The 19,442-nt window shown below is 45.5% G+C and overlaps 2 protein-coding genes across 3 annotated transcripts; one reads left to right on the forward strand and one right to left on the reverse strand.

The window, feature by feature from the left end:
- Positions 1-11,944: 11,944 nt before the first annotated feature.
- Llph (LLP homolog, long-term synaptic facilitation factor) lies at positions 11,945-17,239 on the reverse strand. 2 transcript variants are annotated; one of them, XM_028869609.2, is made up of 3 exons: positions 17,157-17,239; positions 15,802-16,013; positions 11,945-12,491 (listed from the first exon to the last, which is right to left on the reverse strand). In XM_028869609.2, exons 2-3 carry the CDS (start codon positions 16,004-16,006, stop codon positions 12,322-12,324), a joined length of 375 nt encoding a protein of 124 aa, XP_028725442.1. In that variant the 5' UTR covers positions 16,007-16,013; positions 17,157-17,239; the 3' UTR covers positions 11,945-12,321. The 2 variants fall into 2 exon arrangements, with proteins under 2 accessions (XP_028725442.1, XP_037052631.1); XM_037196736.1 differs by lacking the exon at positions 17,157-17,239 and adding an exon at positions 16,655-16,678.
- Positions 16,126-17,485, forward strand: LOC114693340 (basic salivary proline-rich protein 2-like). Its single transcript, XM_028869666.1, has 2 exons — positions 16,126-16,138; positions 16,614-17,485. The coding sequence occupies exons 1-2, from the start codon at positions 16,126-16,128 to the stop codon at positions 17,483-17,485; spliced, it is 885 nt and encodes a 294-aa protein (XP_028725499.1).
- The last annotated feature ends 1,957 nt before the right edge of the window (positions 17,486-19,442 follow it).

Genomic DNA, 19,442 nt, shown 5'->3' on the forward strand with positions numbered 1-19,442 from the left:
TTTGTCTTTATCTGCCTTTTGCCGTGGGCTTTTTACCTTCTCTTACTTTCTTGCTGTCTCGATGTCTGGTTGGCTGACGGCTGCCCGGCTTCCGGCCCCTGGCATGTCCCTCCTTCTCTCCTCCTTCTTCTCTCATTCCTCCCATTCCTCTAGCCCGGATTTCTCCTCCTATTTCTTCTCTCTGCCCGCCAGCCCCGCCCATCCTTTCTCTTGCCTAGCTATTGGCCATTCAGCTCTTTATTAGAGCATCAGGGTGCCCTAGGCAGGCAAGGTGAAACAAATGCAACACATCTTTACACAGTTAAACACACATGCTTACATTGTTAAACAAATGTAACACACCTTTGCCTAGTTAAAATAATATTCCACAACATATATGTATATGTATATATGTGTTTGTATGTATATATATGTGTGTGTGTACAGTATATATATTATATGTGTGTATGTGTACATATGTGTGTACAATGTATGTGTATGTCTATATGTGTGTATATATGTGTGTATGTGTATATGTATTTGTATGTATATGAGTGTGTGTGTGTGTGTGTGTGTGTGTGTGTGTGTGTGTGTGTATTCAGGGAGAAAAGATGGAGTAGCCCCTGCTCTAAAGTGCTAGCTCTGGAGTATGAAGGAAAGGGAGTTGACGTAGCATGGATAGAGCACATTTACCTGTAACAGAAGACTATTCATGACAGGAAAAAAAGGGAGTGGATGAGGCAGGATAGAAACAGGGACTTAAGGCCGGGCGGTGGTGGCGCACGCCTTTCATCCCAGCACTCGGGAGGCAGAGCCAGGCGGATCTCTGTGAGTTCGAGGCCAGCCTGGGCTACCAAGTGAGCTCCAGGAAAGGCGCAAAGCTACACAGAGAAACCCTGTCTCGAAAAACCAAAAAATAAAAAAAAAAAAAAAGAAACAGGGACTTAAGCCGTGGCCACGCCTTGTCAAAGGAACAGCCCAGTGACCCCGTGACCTCCCTTTGAAGGAAAATGTCTGTTCCTTCTCAGTAGGGCAAGACCCAGCCTCCTGTGGCTAACTTGCAGTGGGGAATACCCTGGTGATAAGCAAGGTGAGCTCTGGACACAGGCACAGTGAAGCGTAGTGTGTCCTTGACGTGACTTGTGGGGGAAAAGCTCTTATCTTCTCAAATGTACACAACTCGGAGTACACAGACATTTAACATCAAACGCTACAAAACTCTCGGGCCGGAGTTCAGTAAGACCCAAGGCCCATGTCTTCATCCTGAGCCACAGCCACCCGCAGCCTTTCCCTTCTCCTCGGGCGGGCGCAGGCCAGGCAAGAGGCTGAGAAAGGAGGACCCTGTTCCAGAAGGATTCTGCCCTGTAAGACATGTGCTATTTCCGCTCATATTACACTTGTCAAAGGCAGTTACAGGGCCACAGGCAAACGCACAGGGTGGGGATGTAAAATTCAAGCAAGGACATAAAAGGAGGAATCAGAAATATTCGGTGGACAGCACTAATAATTACCACACACACTACCCTCAAGAGGAGCCTCCATCACGGTACCACCCCCCACGCGGTACTCCGCAGATTAAAAGCATTTCTTACATTTCTCCTGAGAGCCTCATACATCAAGGCCTGTTTTACTACTTCCACTTTAAAGCTGGAGAAGCAGGCTCCAAGAAGTTGACTTATTCACCCAAGGTCACATACTAGTAGTGTCAGGGCTGGGATTTGAACCCCTGTTTCCTGACACTTGATCCCATCAACGGCTATTTCTTTGAAGCCTCCAGGCGGGCAGATGGGGGCAGATGCGGGCAGATGCCAGATTACAGCAGTTAGGATATCAATTGGAAATAGGGGGAAAAAAGAAGAAGAAGGAGGAGGATAGGAAGTAAATAGGTTATGAAGCTTGGATCTGCTTCTGCAGCCCTGGGAAGTTAACTATCAAGACTGCACGGTGAGGAAAGGAATGTTTTAAAAGCCTTGACTGACAGCACTTCAAGGACGCCCGCCCCGGCTTGCCCGCCCCGCTTGCCCGCCCGGATAGCACTCACATTCCTGGAGGGATTTTGGCTTCAACCTTTCAGGAAACCAGTTTGGCAAAACAGATGAGAAGTAAGTGCCCTTCCCGAGCTCTTCCAGGAGAACATAAATAAGGATTAGACCTCTACAGCGGGTTATCCCTGTTACAGTGAAGCATTTTAACAGAAAAAAAAAAAAAAAAAAAAATCAAAGACGACGACTTTAGGAGAAAACTTTCGCGTTCAAAGGGAGACAAATAAAACATACAGTCCCTGCTCAAGACAAAATATGATGCAATTTTTCAAAGAATGTGTGTGTGTGTGTGTGTGTGTGTGTGTGTGTGTGTGTGTTGGGGGTGCATGCATGTGTGTGTGCATGTGTGCTTGTGTGTGTGTGTTGGGGGTGCTTGCATATATGTGTGTGCTTGTGTGTGTGTTGGGGTGAATGCATATGTGTGTGTGTGCATGTGTGCTTGTGTGTGTGTGTGTGTTGGGGGTGCATGCATATGTGTGTGTGCATGTGGGCTTGTGTGTGTGCATGTGTGCTTGTGTGTGTGTGTGTGTTGGGGGGTGCATGCATATGTGTGTGTATGTGTGTGTGCTTGTGTGTGTGTGTTGGGGGGTGCATGCATATGTGTGTGTGCATGTGGGCTTGTGTGTGTGTGTGTGTGTGTGTGTGTGTGTGTGTGTGTGTGCTTGTGTGTGTGTGTTGGGGGTGCATGCATGTGTGTGCAGATGTATGTGAAGGCCTGAGGAAAACCTCAAGTATTGTTCCACAAGCACCTGCCACCTTTCTTTCTTTTCTTCCTCCTTTTCCTTCTTCTCTCTTCTTGAGACAGGGTTTCTCACTTGCCTGGAGCTGTCAAGCGGGCTAGTCTGGCTGGCTACTTGAGTCTCACGCCATCTCCCCACACACCCCAGCACTAAGTTTGCAGACTTGTGCGAAGATGCCCAACAATTTTTAAGCCTGGTTTCTGGGGATCGAACCCGTGTCCTCATGTTCTCAAGGCAAACATTTACAGAATGGAGTTACCTCCTCAGCCCTCAAGACAAGACTTCCGGAGAATTCCCTGTGGCATGGGGGGAAATCCCCAGGCTGCACAGTTAAGAAAGGAGGGTAGAAATGGATGCAGTCTTAAAACAACTATGAAAAGACACAGCTACACACCCTGTGAGTGGCTGGGTTACAAATGATTACATTTCCTTTTAGACTTCTCTGCATTTTTAAGTGTTCTACAACATACATGTGTTACATTTTATGAGAAAAACACCAAAAGTTATAAAAGAAACAGACAAGCAAGAAAGATAAATTATAAGTAAAGAAAAACATGTTCAGCCTTTTATCTGGAGGTGTAAGGAGAGAGAGAGAGAGAGAGAGAGAGAGAGAGAGAGAGAGAGAGACCGTTTCTTATTGTTGCTTAGCTTATTTTAATTTTGTTCAAATCAAAATGTATTGTGCTGTCTGTGAGGCAAAGAGGTCAGGTCACTTATGGGAAAAGGTTTCTCTGTTAATTGCAGGAGAAACACGTCTGCAAAAAGGATCCCTAGTTGCACACGGCAGTTCCAGTCACTGGCGGCTCTTGTCATGGAAAAGAACACAATTAATTTCGACACTAGCTAGAGTTTTCTTGTTGGCATGACTAGTGGTCACGGATTTATGGTTTAGAAAATGATTGGCCTGAAACTACAGAGACCAGGGTCCCTGGACTTTCCCATGAACGGCTAGTATCTTGGGAAAATCAGCTCCCATTTCCTCCTCCGTTGAAAAGCACAGGGTTAAAATAGGTGATCTCAGAAGCATTTCAAGTCCTTCGAGCTTGACTACTTTTGTCCATATTAATTTCATGTTAATGAAAGCAGCCTGCAAGTGAATTTGGGGAAACTATTTTCAGCAAGACCACCCACCGAATCAGCTGTGCTGGAATGCCGTTACCCGCAACAGCATTCTAGGTGCCGTATTGAATTAAAACAGAGCCCTTCGTCTGGCATTGAACATTTTCAAAACTGGTTTGTAAACCGGCAGGAAAATTAGCTGTGGGATTTGCGAAAAGCTTAACTGCAAAACCCCTTGGTTGTTTGTTTGTTTAATTCAAAGGCCGAATGAAGTCCGCTCGGAGATGGTAGGTGGGAACACATCTAAACACAAACACACCACAAATGACAGCGTTCAGTGCCGCCTCCCATTGGGTGAGCGTCGTTATCTTCTTCTCTTTAGGATGTAAACGCCTCGAAGTAGGAAAGTTGGGCATCTGGGAAGGGGCAGGAATACAAACGAGAAAAACAAAAGAATGGACACATAACACATTTCCCAATAAGGAATAAGATTTTCGTTTAATAAACACAGAAACTATTCTAAAGCGAGAGCCAGCAAACTTTTTTTTTTTTTTAAGGGACAGGTTATAAGGTAAGCTTCGGAGGCCATAGAAACATCTCTATTCCAGGCATTCAACTGTCTTCATAGCACCAAAATAGCCATAGCTACCACACGAACAAATGGGGAGTAGCTACATGCCAATAAAACTTTATTGACAAATGATAGACAGTCTATATGTCTACGTTTGTTGGAATGTACATTTTTTTATTCCTATTGCACCTAGTTAATGTTAGGAGATGAGAGTGAACAGGAAAGGGAGGAAATAAATAGTAACTAGTGGAGATGGAGGTGGAAAGGGAAGAGGGGGGTGGGGAGACAGGGGTGGTGGTGTGACAAGGGCAGGGATTCGAACCCAGGGAGGAATGAAAGCATTACAGAGTCCAGTCCAGAAGGGAAGACAGCAAGGAGAGCCCAGGGGAACACAGAGAAAGACAGCAAGGAGGCAAGGCAACACAGGAACCGGAAACCTACTTCCATCATGGCCGCCGGGCCACAGGAAACGCGCTAGGAGGGGCAATTTATAAAGATGCTGATAACTAAGTCTGATGGCTTAAAAAGGTGTTTGACTTGCAGCTTTACATCTATATTCTTAAAGACAAGAAAAGCAACGTAAGGGAAACAGACTGAAGTCGGGGGGGGGGATTAAAGAGTATTTAACACGAGGTGAAAACAGAGGACCAAACGAGGGTAGGAACGGGCTAACAACCCAGAGTCAAAAAACATAAACTAAACCGAAGGGATAAATGAAAAGTAGAGCCCAGCCTCGAGCCCCTCAGTCTTGCTGGGGACTTTGACACCAGCTAACCTTCGGGGGGACGCAGAAGGTGTTCCGATCCCCCAGCAGGCCGCTCACTCCAGGCAAGCAACCAAGCCTAAGCGCGTGTGGCACCGTTTGTGCGTTTCTGTTGAGTGACGGTGGTGGGCACCTAGCCGCAGGGCAGCGTCTTTGCCTCTCGGTCTCACCTCCGTGCTTCCGTCCAAGGAAGACTCAGAAAGGACCTCCAGACCTGCGGTTCTCAGGACAAAGGACAAAGCAAAGGCCTCGCTTCCTTCCGACTTCTTGAACCCTCATAACCTGAGATGTGGGTGTGAGGAAGGAGAATAAAGACTCCGAGTCCTTGGGTAGAATTCTAGGTGAGCCATCCTCATTAAAGGAGGGCCACGTTCCCCCTACCCTCCCTCTATTTCTTACTCCCGTGTTCTAGCATTCCTTCAGAGGTAATCCAGCCGCCTCTTTTCAGTACATACCTGGCTTTTTCGTAACACTCACATCCAGAAAGTTCTTCTTTATATTTCACCCAAATCCTTTCTGCTCCAGTCAGAAACCTGTCTCCTCAGTGGAGATCCGGAACAGCTGGTTCCCATTCTCTTCATGACAACTCTTCTTAAAGATTCATAGCCTTATAAAGAACATTCACACCAAACTCACCTAAGTCACACAGCTCCCTTTTTAGGTTTTTCCCCCAATAACATTCTCTTTACAGATGTCAATCTGACACACTTGGAGGACACGTCTACACTCCAGCAAGACAACGGCCCTATTTAATAACCCCCAGGGAAGAGGGCACGAGGGTGTGTGCTTTGTACTTGAATTATTAAGTATCTGCTTTGTCCGAAGACACTGCTCATTTGAAGTTTGAGGTGGAACAAAGGATGATGAGGCAGTGCGTGTGTCTGAATAGGAAGTTACGGGAATGGCCAATCTCTGGCCAACTGCCTACGGTTCTGCTCCCGATCAGCAGCTCTTTGCGAGAGCCAAGAGAGGCATCTTAGATTCTTAACAAATCGCACCCCGTGTCGGACTCTTGATGAAATTTGTATCTGTCTTCTCCCCATCACACATCTCAAACTCTTTCTTCTTGAAGGAATTTTTTTTTTTTTTTTTTTTAATCTGGAACAATACAAAAGCTCTTCAGCTGACTTTTAGGAGAAAACAACATGTGTTCATGAACATCTGTGCCTTTCCTGAGCTATTTTTTTTTCCTCATTATTGTCAAGAGAAAAGAAGTTTAGTGGAATGTTTCTCCATAGGGGCACAAGGCTATAATACTCCCTGTTGATTACATATAAAAGACACAAAATATTAGTTTATTAAAAGCAGCTTCCACCACTGCCGTACAAAGCAATCCTCCGATGGAACGGATTTATGAAGTAACGGCTGAAAGGTATGCAGATCACAGGATCCATGACAAATGTACTTTATTACACGGATCAGAGATTCCATATGGACTTGCAGTTACTGTACAATGATACACAACACCCGACTAAGACCACTTACAGGTTTTGCTGATATTGAAAACTATAAAGACACACCATGAGGGTGAGAAAGTGTTTCATAAGATAGCATGATGCCAAGTCAATCCATTGCTTTAGGAAAAGCTAATACGTATGCGCAGAATATATTAGAAAGCTATGCCGTTCTTTAAATGAAAATTCGAAAGTCTTCACCCCATCCATTGTTTAAAGCAGATGTTTATAGTGCTTTTCCATACTTTAATTGGGAGCTTAGTTGAATGAGTACCAGATTTAACATTAACGAAATTATGGAGATTTCAGATTTTGTTGTTTTTCACCATAAAGATACTGAAGTCTATAATCGTGGAGGGCCAAAAGACTGAAGAGAGCAAAATAAGTATAAAATATGTTAAGCGCAACTTTCTACATGGTATTTCTAGGCTTGAAGCTTTCAACCTGGAAGTCCAATGTTTTAATCCTTCAGCTACATTCCAACCAAGCAGCTACCCCAGCCTCAGTTGGCCATTTCATCCCCCGGCATCCTAGATACAGGCTCCTCTGTAGATGGGATCAGCCTGTCTCCACAATTTTCCATTCTAGATATTCATTCTCTACTGAGGACAGCATTGCCCTTGAATCCGCGCTTGCATGACTTTGGACGTTTCCTCTCCAAACCACTCACTTGAACGAGGGACAGAAGTAGGAACTTCTCAGCATTGGTTTACAGATTCACTAATCAATGTGAGGTATTTAGCAGAATAAGCATTCTTTGAACGTTTTGCTTTTACTATGACCCTATCAACTGAGTCTTATTTGATATCACATTGTATTTCCCCTCTGCTTTAAAGTAAATGAAAAAATAAAACTTTTTGAGAATCGGCTGCATACAGAGCAATGCACATGTGTGTGCATCTGTGTGCTGTGCCCATTGGGGCACATGCCTGTGGGCATGAGCCGAGTCCAGTGGAGGACGCTGGGAATCTTGTTCTGTCATCCTCTGCCTCATTCCCTTGGGATGGGTCTGTCATTGAACATAGAGCTAGGCTGCAGCCAACCCATCTCTGGACCTGCCTCCCATAGCACCGAGATTATTAGCAGGAAACCACGCGTGGCTTTTTATGTAGGTGCTAAGGATTTGAACTCGGGTCTTCAGGCTTCACAGCAAATGTTCTTACCTGAGGAGCCATCCCGAGCAATGTAAATTTTATGGTTCCTTTTATCAACGGAACTGGACCCAAACTGACCTCTGTGAGCCCCTCCGGGTCCTGGGGATGCAGGGTGGCTTTTGACGTGGTGTAAGTACTTGCAAGTCCCCTGCCATCTGCAAAGATATGCTTATAAAAGCGGTTTGTGTCTGCTGCGGTGAAGATTTTATATGCTAGAAAAACACGGGAAAAGCATACGTGTGGCTAGCATGAGTTTGAATCACTCTGGCAATTTTCCTTCCCTAGAAAGATCAGTCAACAGCTTAGTATTTGCATTACAGCTGGGCACTGCCTCCATCTGGCAATCCCTTGAGGTCTTTGGATGCTTGGCTGTTCTTTTCCAGTGTTTCTCTATCCTAAGCCTCTCATCCTTCCTTGCTTTCCCCTCCAGGACATTTCCAATAGTTGAATCTAATCATTTATAGATCGTTAATTTCTCTTCTCCAACTCCTAACACTCATATCGTCCATACATGGATATAAATTCTGAAGACATTCAGTTTTTACTTCTTATTGTTTTTGTTTTGTTTTTCGAGACAGGGTTTCTCTGTGTAGTTTTGGTGCCTGTCCTGGATCTCGCTCTGTAGACCAGGCTGGCCTTGAACTCACAGAAATCCTGAGTGCTGGGATTAAAGGTGTGCGCCACCACTGCCCGGCTGACATTCAGTTTCTTTACCGTCACTGTGTACTTTAAGTAATCTGTGCACTAATGAGGAAAATGTGTATCTGCACTCATGTGACAGCAACCCAACAAAATGTGACCGACCTTCCGCCATGGTGGTCTACGCCTATAATCCCAGGACTCGGGAGACAGAGGCTTTATTGCAAGTTTGAGGCCAGCTAGATCTATGAGTACCAGACTAGCCAGGGCTACATCACAAGACCTTGTCTCAAAAACAAACAAAAACCCTGCTGGATGATCCACAAGAGCTTCCGCTGCCAGGCACACTGTTTCTACTTAGCTGTCTGGTCACTAGTAAACTTGGCCTGCGCCTGCGTTCGGACCACTTGGCACATTTCTAATGAAGTGTTCCGGAAAGAAATCCAGTCTGGCTTCCACTCAGAGGTCTGAGAAGGAAGGACTCTATAAATCATTCTGTTACTAAAGCGTGTTCTTGATCTAACCTGAGCCTGCTTCAACCTGATCCCATCATGGATTGAACCAAGTTACAAGTACTCTACCCACAGATCACCGTTTCCCTCTGGGAAGTTTTTTGGGCTCTTGAAAGGCAGAATCACTGTTAGAATGCACTTTTGGAACAGTTGTCCCTATGCCTCAGTGTCCTCGAGTATAGATAACATTAGCAGCATAATCATAGGTTTCTGAATTAGATGACTTAATAATTTTAAATGTTTATTTTTATTAGCCCTGTGTATATTTAATCTCTTTAAGAGCGCAAACATAGTTCCATTGTGTTTCTAACCAAGTCTCAGTCTAATCCAAGTGGTCTGTTGCTTGGCTTGAGCGCCCCCTGGTGGTCTTACAGCAACTCTCCCGAACGCACCAAAGACAAATTTGTAAAGAAAAGTTATTTACATAAAAGATTTAAAGGGCTACACTGTGCTTCTCCAAGTATTTGCCTTTAGAAGTAAAGCGACAAAGAGCTGATCACACCCCTGAACTGAATTTTGGAATTCTACTCTAGATTTTCTGCCAAAATCTGAGATAGACGCGCCCAGCAGCTACACGATCCGGAACTCGAGGTTGTGATCCACTCCCAAGGGTAGAAGGTACTAATTTCTCCACAGCAGCTGCTTTTTCCAGAAGCCATGAGGCCATCACATACTAGAACATGACTCCCAAGCATTTTGGGTAGTGATTTTGGTAAACTGAGGCTGGGGGGAGAGGATGGTCTCAACTGGCGTTTTCTTCAACTGCTCTTTCATATCACTTCTTTTAAAGATGAGGTAACCTGAGCCTATTCATTTGCATAGACTGGTTGGCCCCAGGTGACATGCCTTCTGATGAGTGGCCTGGTCACTGACCCTGGCCTACTTGTTGGAACCCTCTTATGTCTCCCTAGTTCCGGGGCACATGCTCTTGGGCCTGGCTTTTTATGTGGGTGCTGGGAATCCAAACTGGGGTTCTTAATGCTCTTAGTAAACCTTGGCCAAGGGAGCCATCCCCCAGTCTCTAACTTGTAAGTTATAACTGGAGTGACCAAGTGTCACAACCCACTGTAGGTGAACATCATGGAGAGGCCCTGGATGGGAGTTCTCCTCAAATGTGAGGTTGCGAGCTACAGGAAAAATATGTATAGATTCCTGGAAGTGATGTCTTCAACTCCAGCAAGCCAAGGATGCTGCTGAAACCAAATGAAAACCAAGGGAGTAACATTAACATTGACAATGCCCATGATGAAAGAGGGCAGATAACTCAGTGTCAATGGCTTAATGTCTGCGGCATTTTATCTCATGCACGTATGTATCTATTCCCGCCCCCCAACACACACACCCCATCACAACTACAGCAACAAGGGACGCCTGAGCGCTCTCCACCTTCCAGCCCCTTTTCTTTCCACCTGTCAAAGGCGGCATCACACCCAGAGCTTTGCACCCGCTGGAGATGAGTGTTCTATCACTGAGCCACATCCCCAGGCTTTTCGTGCCGCCTTCAGAAAAGTGTATTTTATTTTGAAACGATTCACTAACTTTCTGATGAACTATTAAGTTGAGGAGGACCTATTACACTAATTTTAAACATCGCCGGGCGGTGGTGCACGCCTTTGATCCCAACACTCGGGAGGCAGAGCTAGGTGGATCTCTGTGAGTTCGAGGCCAGCCTGGGCTACAGAGTGAAATCCAGGAAAGGCGCAAAGCTACACAGAGAAACCTTGTCTCAAAAAACCAAAAAAATTTTCTTTTTTATCATCCAGCATTATTTTGTAGCTTACTTCCTTAGCACTTGGTTAATTCGATGCCCAGTGGTATATTCGGCAGTTTCAGGGCCAAGTAATCTTATTCTAATACACTCTTCTTTTTTCCCCACATGAAGTTAATTTTTTTTTCTGAGCAGGTGCACAGCTCTCAGCATTCCTAATGTTTGCCAAGTTCCTGGTTTTATTCAACACACCGTGGTGAATCTGACTCGAATGAAATTTCAGACGGAATGCTAAATTTAGATTAAATTTAAATGATTGAAATTAACAAAGTATGTTGAGACAGATTCAACTAAAACTCATCTTATTGGCACATAAGGAGTCAAGAGTAGTCATGCCAATGCCAGCTCTCTTCATAAAACAATACTAACACTAAGCTAGTTAATACTTGTGTTTATATACAAACCATTTCTCAAATGGATGGATGAATATATATCATACACCCGGAAATACTGAGTCTGAGTAACATACTCTGAGAAATGCTGCACTTCATTGTTTTAAGCTACATGATATAAAACTGAACTTCACTGCCTGGTGGTAGTGCTACACGCCTTTAATCCCAGCACTTGGGAAGCAGAGGCAGGTAGATCTAGGCCAGTCCAGGCTACACAGAGAAACCCTGTCTCCTAAAACCAAAATAAGAAAAAAAACAAAAAACAAAACCTGAAGAACATTTGTTTTCAGAAAAAAACCCACGACGTTTTAATTACCTAAAAAGCACAGTAATCTGTACATGTTATAGTCCACCTAAATTAAAGACATCTGTGCTTCTCAGTAACTAGAAACCTTAAATATACATAAAGGAAAATGTCAAACTGTAAGTGCTACACACAAACTACCTTTTATTATGATTTATAAAAATAGAAACTCTAAGTAAGTACTACTTGTAAGATCCACTGACATCCTTTTCTTCAAGACTTCGTTTTTAGTTATTATTGTGTGGGGGAGCTTGTGGACATGAGTGCAGGTGCCAGTGGGGGCCAGAAGAGGGTGGACCCCCTGGAGCTGGTTGAGCCTCTCAACCTGAAGCAGGAGTCCTCTGCAAGGGCAGTATGTGGTCCTAACTGCTGAGCCATCTCTTCAGCCCCTTGATACCCTGTTTTAAAACATGTCACTATACTAGCTTTCTGTCCACATTTTGTTTGCAGAAGCATGTTTAATCTGAGGCATTGATTATAATTGCCATTTTGCAAAACCAAGTAATTATAACCACAGTAATGCTCACAAGATCGTGGTGTCTGATAATACTCAAACATCAGGCAGCATCCAATTTTCTTCATCACGGAAGGTAGTTTATTCAAGTTCCCAAAACAAATCAATTATTCTGGATTTGAATTACAGATCTAAGACAAAACTAAAATATGAAAACAAATAGCTTCCATTCAGTGGGAGCTGAAATCAGTGAAGACATTCCTAACAACTGAACTTCTTTCCCATGAACACTTTCCAGTTTTTCTTTCTTTCTTTTTTTTTTGTGTGTGTGTGATTTTTCGAGACAAGGTTTCTCTGTGTAACAGTCCAGGCTGTCCTGGCACCTGCTTTGCAGACCAGGCTGTCCTCGAACTCACGGAGCTCTGCCTGTCTGCCTCCCGAGGGCTGGGATTAAAGGCACGTGCACCACCACTTTCCAGTTCTCGAGGGTCTACCAGGCCAGGCCCTTCGCTGCCTTGGCTCTGCTTTTCCCCCGTTTTTTCTCTCTCTTCGCCCTCAGTCTTTTCCTCTGCCTCTGGTTCATCCACACTGGGTACTGTCCATGCTGGTCTAGAAGAGTCTTCTTGTTTCTCTTCAGCTCAGTCTCCATTTTTGTGTCATCTAAATGAAAAACAATAATAAAATGAAAAGCTGTTAACATTCATACATGAAAATCAACCCCGTGAAAGCACATGAATGAAGCAGGAACATCAGAACTACAGGTAGTCTGATGTCAAAAAAGGGAAAACATTCTTTTATAGCATCCCTTGACTCCTCACAGCAAAGTAAACACAATCAACCCCGATGCTGCACATTCCTGAGTCCACTTGTGCGTGCATGTATGTACAGTGGCCCATGGAGGAAAGCAGTGTGGGCGGTCAGGGCCCCTGGAGCTGAAGTCACAGTCAGTTGTGAACCCGACACAGGAGCTGGGAACTGAACTCCGCAAGAGCTCCAAGCACTGAGCTATCTCTTCAGCCCTGAAAGTTACATTTTAAGCAAGCAAGTGAGAAAACCTGACTTGCATTTTAAAGATCAAGATGTTGACAGAGAAGACAGGAGGAAGAGCAGAGAGGGAAGTCAAAAGCTAGTACCAAGGAATGGGCAAGAACTGCTGGCCACGCAGTGTGGGCATAACGAGTAATGCTGTGGATAAGCCTTCGGACCACTGTAAAGATTTGTCACTCGAATTGGTTTAATAAAGCACTGATTGGCCAGTAGGAAGGCAGGAAGTATAGGCAGGTGATCAAACTAAGGATGATGGGAAGGAGAAGGGCGGAGTCAGGAGTTGCCAGCTAGACACAGATGGAACATGAAATGAAAGTGCCATGCTAATAAAGGTACTGCCATGTGCAGCGTGTAAATAAGGAATATGGGCTAACTTAAAATGCAAGAGCTAGTCAGTAATACACCTGAGCTATCAGCTGATCATTTATAATTCATATCAGCCTTTGTGTGTTTATTTGGGACTGGGCAGTCGGGATAGGAAACATCTGATTATAAAGTGATGCCTTGGTTTAGACAAGGGATAAAAGAATGAGAGAGGATGACTGCATTTCTTGGTCTAAGAAACTGGGTATGCAGCTGCAAGAGGGACATGAAGAGAAGCATGGACTTGAGCGTAGATGAGTCAAGCTTTACTGATAGGTATATAACTAAATAGGAAGACTCCCCTCACCTCCACTGCTATTCCCACTTCTGAAATATTATAAAAATGAGTGCATCAACACATTTTTCAGGCAGAAAATGAGAGAATTCTTCTCTACAATCTCAATGGTTCCTTCACCACCTGGGCTTCTAACCATTTCAGTGCCTCACTTAAATATCAACAACTCACCAAGCATTTGCGAAAACTGTTAGAGGGGCATGGAAGGAAACAAGGATGACAGCAAGGGGGTGAGAACTTAAAAAAAAATAAACAATGCACAAACTGCTCTTCAAATTTCAGAAGCAAACAATACCCCCAATGAGATAAAAATAAATCCCCAATAAGAACAGGAAGCTATAAGAAAAGAAATAGTCAAAGTTAAAAATAAAGCATTTTGGAAGCAGAAAAATATAATAGCATACTAAGATCCTCCAAGAGGAAATTGAGGAAGTAGAGAGAACACACACAAGAGAAGAGTAAAGGATCACTCAAGACTCAGGAGTGTATGGGTACCTGATGCCCAAATTCATAAAGAATGCTTAGACCCCATATAAAATGGTTTGGCTGGTGTAGAAAATAAGAATTACCATGACCCAGCATTCTGTTTGTAACTTCATACTCCAAAGCACTGAAAACAGGTATTTAAAAAAACTTGGACACTAAGGTTTACTAGATCATAGAAGCATAAAAGTGACCCAGATGCCAACTAACAACAGAGACATAAAATGTAGTATATACAACAAACTAGTATTCAGTCTTTAAAAGGAAGTACTAATATATGCTAAAACATGAAATTTAAAAAATGTGATATTACGTTAGAAAAGATCACACATTTTATGACTCTATTTACATGCCACAGCTCAAAGAGGAAATCTATACAGACAGAAGATCCTTAAGGCTGTCAGTCTTAGGGCTGGAAGAAGAGAAAGAAACCACTAACTGAGTGCAGTGCCTCCTTTTAGAGGGATGAGAAAGTTTTGGAACCAGAGGTGTGGTAGTCAAACATCACAAATGTACTCACATGCCACTACCACACACAGAATCGGTCACCGTCCCGTCTGGTTACAACAGTGAAAGGAGCTGATGGGCAGTGACGCTGTGACCAAAGGACACTGACCGCCACGCCAGACCACTCGCTTCCATCTCCCAGGGGCAGCCGAAACAAAGGGACTGACAGAGACAGAGAGCAAAGAGGCTTTCCTGGGAGAGTGGGTGCTGATATCTAGGGTAAGAAGCATTATGAACACTGTTCTCCTTGGCCTTGAGACATAAACACAGGTCTGTCTTTAAGAGTGGCATTGTGAGTGCTTCCTTTGGCCTTTTCTTTGCTGAAACCGGCATGATATGTAGCCTCCAAATTTAAACCATGACTAATAATGACAGAGGTCTCTAAAATACGTCCACAAAAAGTAGGATTCTGTGATTTTCCAGGGTACTAATACAAGTTCGTAGGATTCACAGAATGAGAATGGGGTCTTTCGAGGAATAAAGTAAGAGCTTCTTTCTCACCTGCCCAGATCCTGACTGACCTTCCATTCGCTAAGCTTGTTCCTACAGTACTGTCAGTTCCTGGGGCATTCAGGCGGCTACATCATTGCTGAGGATCCATTAAATAACCCAGACATGCTTATTCCCAAACACTGACTTTAAAACAGTTTAGCACGGGATCTCCAATAGAAATATAAGCTTTCAAAGAACAAAGATGTGAACATAACAGGTATGTTAGATGTATAAAGTGAGGGCATGACCACTCCAAGGTATAGTTGAAAAGAAATTTTTTATTGTAGATATGAGGCGGAGTACAGCCAGAGGCATCTGGAAAAATCCAGAGCAGGGAAAGACAGTAGGAGATTAAACATGGCCAGTAGACTGAACCAGACCATGAAAGGAGAGGGGTGGGGGGTGTAGAGTGAGAGAGGAATAGAAGAAAGGAGGAACAGGTGAAGAGAGAGACAGAGAGAGAGAGAGAGAGAGAGAGAGAGAGAGAGAGGCTGAAATGGCAGGGTTATAAAGGAATGAGAAGCTGGGGATAGGGAAACCCTTGAGGTGAAGTTTAACAGAGAGAGAGGGATGAGGAAAGCTGAGAGGAGCCAGGATGCCAGCAAACACTTTGTTACCTAATAGGCACCACAAATAGCCATTTGTCCCCAGTTTCTTTTGGATCTGACAGATATTAGGGGCAAGTAGAGATGGAAAGAAGACAGCTATTAAAAAAAAACAAAAAAGGCCATAAGAGAAAGCGGACTCATTTTCTCATTATGTAAATAAAGCACGTGCGCTCACCCTTTTCGTCGTCCACCTCACATTGCATTTTCTCCTGGCACTGTTTGGGGACCACCACAGTTGCTATGTCTTCGACATCTTTCATCAGAGCATCACCGTCAACTCTGAGAATACTTTTAAGTCTGCTGAGCTCCCGTGGGGCATTCTTCTTTCTCTTCTCTGCCCGCATCTTCCGTTTCCACTTACTCCGTAAGCTTTTAGCCATGCTCTACCTGGTGGCCAACGAAAACAAACAAGAAAGCTTACTATTCACACCCTTGAGTATCAAGGAAACGGCCGAGCGGCGATCTCTTCGGTATCGGGACAAATGGAGGATAACCTACGATGTCTTCTATAAGTGAGGATCAACACAGAGCATACGGCGATTAAATAAATACATGACTGCCAAGCCCCGACAGGCCAGTGACAAATTATAAATCAATCCATTCTCAAAGCTGCTTAGTAGATACAAAAGTTAATAAACGGCCTTAAAACTACCTACTGCTCTTCTGCCTTGCTCCAGCTCCCAATCTTATTAAATCCTTCACAACGTGTTTTGTGTGAACTTTTTAAAGTTAGGGCATAGCTTTCTGCCTTTAAAAGGATTCTTCTTTGTTGTTTTTCGAGACAGGGTTTCTCTTGCTAGGTCTCGAACTCACAGAGATCCGCCTGTCTCGGCCTCCCGAGTGCTGGAATTAAGGATATGGACCGCCGCCCGGCCACCACCGCCCGGCTTTTTAAAAATCCTTTAATGACATGGAGTATTCAGGCATCAGAGTTCACCCCGCTACTCCCGAGCCTCCTTCCACTCTGACCTCACCCTCCCTCTCCAGGGGAGCCCGCACCGAGCCCCACACCACGCCCACGTTCGTACCCCCGCATTCACGGTGCTGCTGCGTCTGGAAGCCGCTCTCCTCCAGGCTCGCTCTACTCAGCACCTCGGACTCTTGGGCCACCCCTCCCTCCCTCCCTAAATGCAGTTTCCACCCGAGGCCAGCAGCGTCGCCCTGGGCGGACTGCAGGGTCGAGCGACCCTTACTCGCCGCTGGATCCCCCACCCCACCCCGGGGGACCGCGGCGCTGCAGACAGCGCGGGCTGCGGGCGCCGGGGGACGGCTCGGTGAAGCAGCCTCCGATCGCCAGCAATCGCCGGCTGTCTAAGGAGCCCCGCACGTGGGGAGGGTGGCGGCAACCCACTGGGCGAGCCCAAGCCGGGCAGCCACAACCCCGAGCTGGCGCCGCCGTGACCATCCCGAGGCTCGCCCTCCCGAGCCCCGCACCGCCGGGCCGAGGCCAGGGGCCGCAGCGGAGGCAGGGTCCGAGGCCAGTCCTCCGCCGCCGGCCGCGAAACTGCGCCCGAGGCCCACGCCACTCACCGGAGAAACACCACGGACGGGCACGCCGCGCGGAGGACGCCGACCGGAAGCCCCAGGCACTTCCGCCTTCCGGCCAGGGCCGGCGCAGGCGCGCGCGGCCTGCCGGGAATCCTGGGAGGCGTGGTCTTGGGCAGCCCGCTCCTGCAAGAGCGGAGAGGCTGGGTTTGCAGAACGCGGAAGGGGTTTCCTGTCGGGAGAGAGGAGTTATACATCAAGCCATTCCCAAAGCCGCGGACCGGCCAAGGCCGGCGGCTGGGGGCCCTGCCTGGGACAACCTCACGGATACGGGATACCCAAGGGAACTAACTGCTCAGCGTCCACCATCCTAGACTGGCCCTTGATGCGGTGTTTAGTTGCAGCCCTAGAAAAGTTCCCATTCCGCCGAGGATCGCAGGATGTGCGCCTATGTGGGAGTATACCACCGTGTACGACTTAAATATGCCAGATTTACTGCGTGCCCATGTTATTTCAAAGCTGTCACCCGACGCAGAAAATAATCCTCCCCTATCCCGAAGAACTTAAGGGGTAAAACGATCTATTTCTTTGTCCAGTGTTGACCTGTCCAAACCATTACATTCCTGAGAGAAAGCTAAAATAGGATGACTGACAAATGTATGGTTTTTCATATGCTTCTGATTGCACAGGCTATGGGGATACACAGGTCTCCTAACATTTGTGGAAGATAGGGGTGGATAGTGTCCTAGGGCCTAGACAGTACCTCATTCATGGATCTTCAGTAGGTGATTAGGCAACACACGTCAACTACCCCGTACTATCTGTAACCAGCGTTTTATACGAATTACAGCACACAGCAAAACCACAGAACTGTCTTTAAGGATTATATTTTAAGGGGGGGGGGTATGAGTGTTTTGTCTGATATAAATATGTGTCTTAGTTAGGGTTTCCTATTTGCTGTGAAGAGACACCATGACCGTGGCAACTCTTAGAAAGAAAACATATCACTGTGGTGGCTTGCTTACAGTTTCAGAGGTTCCGTCTGTCACCACCATGGCAGGGAGCATGGAGGCATGCAGGCAGACATGGTGCTGGAGCTGAGAGTGCTATCATCTTGCAGGCAACAGGAAGTTGACTGTCACACTGAGGGAAGCTTGAGAAGAGACCTCAAAGCCCGCCCCCACAGTGACACACTTCCTCCAATAAGACCACATCTACTCCAACAAAGCCACACCTCCTAATAGTGCCGTTCCCCTTGGGGGCCATTTTCTTTCAAACCACCACAGTGTGTATGTGTGCCTAGTGTCAGGGGAGGCCAGGAGAGGACATCTCATCCCCTAGAACTGGAGTGACAGTTGGCGGTGAGTCACAGTGTGGGTGCTGGGAACCGAACTCTTGTTAGGTCTGCAAGAGTAGCAGGTGCTCTTAACCTTGGAACCATGTCACCGGCCCCCCCAAAGTTACCTTGAATAATGGCCTATGAAATTCCTCTTTGGTTGCTAGTAGAGTTATGTCTTCTTATAGAAACCATACCCAGTATAACAATTTTTTGAATTATTTTTTTTTTACCACAGGCAAAACACATATGACATTAAAAACAAAAGGAAGTAAGTGTACACCGGATTTTAAAAAGCATCCTTAAAGATATTCTAAATTGATGGCTTCTTGATTCATGTACCAAAAGGCTGTGACTTTTGAACAGAAACGTGGCAAAAGAAAACAACCTATTGTGGTATTGATACATTCCACAGTTCAGCACTGCATTACAACGCTCTTTTACACACTGAGTTGGGAACGAAATAACTGAAAGCTAATAGTTCCAGGGGTCAAATGGCATGGAGTTTTGTTGTTGTTGTTTTGTTTTGTTTTAATATTATTAATTCCCTCCTTCATTCAAACATTCAAGCATGAACTCTAGAATGGGTACTTTCTGAAAGAAAGAAGAATCGGGCTTGAGAGAGGTCAGTCGATCCTTAGAACCCACATTAAAAAAAAAAAAATGTCCAGCACTAGGCAGACAGGCACTGGGATCCCTTGGGTTTCACAGCTTCCTCTTTGACACCCGAGGAAGGACAGCTGCATGCGCAGGCACCTGTATACAGGCATGCACACAGACACATGGAAAATTGAAAGAGCTGGAGCAGCCTTTTGGAACTACATGCATAGTTAGTGTTGCTGAATACTCGGCAGGAAAACAACTGATGTCTCACCTAAAAGGCGCGTGACACAACTGGCCCTTGGCAGTGAGTGGGGCTCCCACAGCCAGGTCTTCGCATGGGATTCCTGAGTCCCCGGGAACAGAAAGCGTTCTGCACTTGAGAGGGTGACTTC

The sequence above is a fragment of the Peromyscus leucopus genome, chromosome 18, assembly GCF_004664715.2.
Source record: "Peromyscus leucopus breed LL Stock chromosome 18, UCI_PerLeu_2.1, whole genome shotgun sequence".
Lineage (NCBI taxonomy): Eukaryota > Metazoa > Chordata > Mammalia > Rodentia > Cricetidae > Peromyscus > Peromyscus leucopus.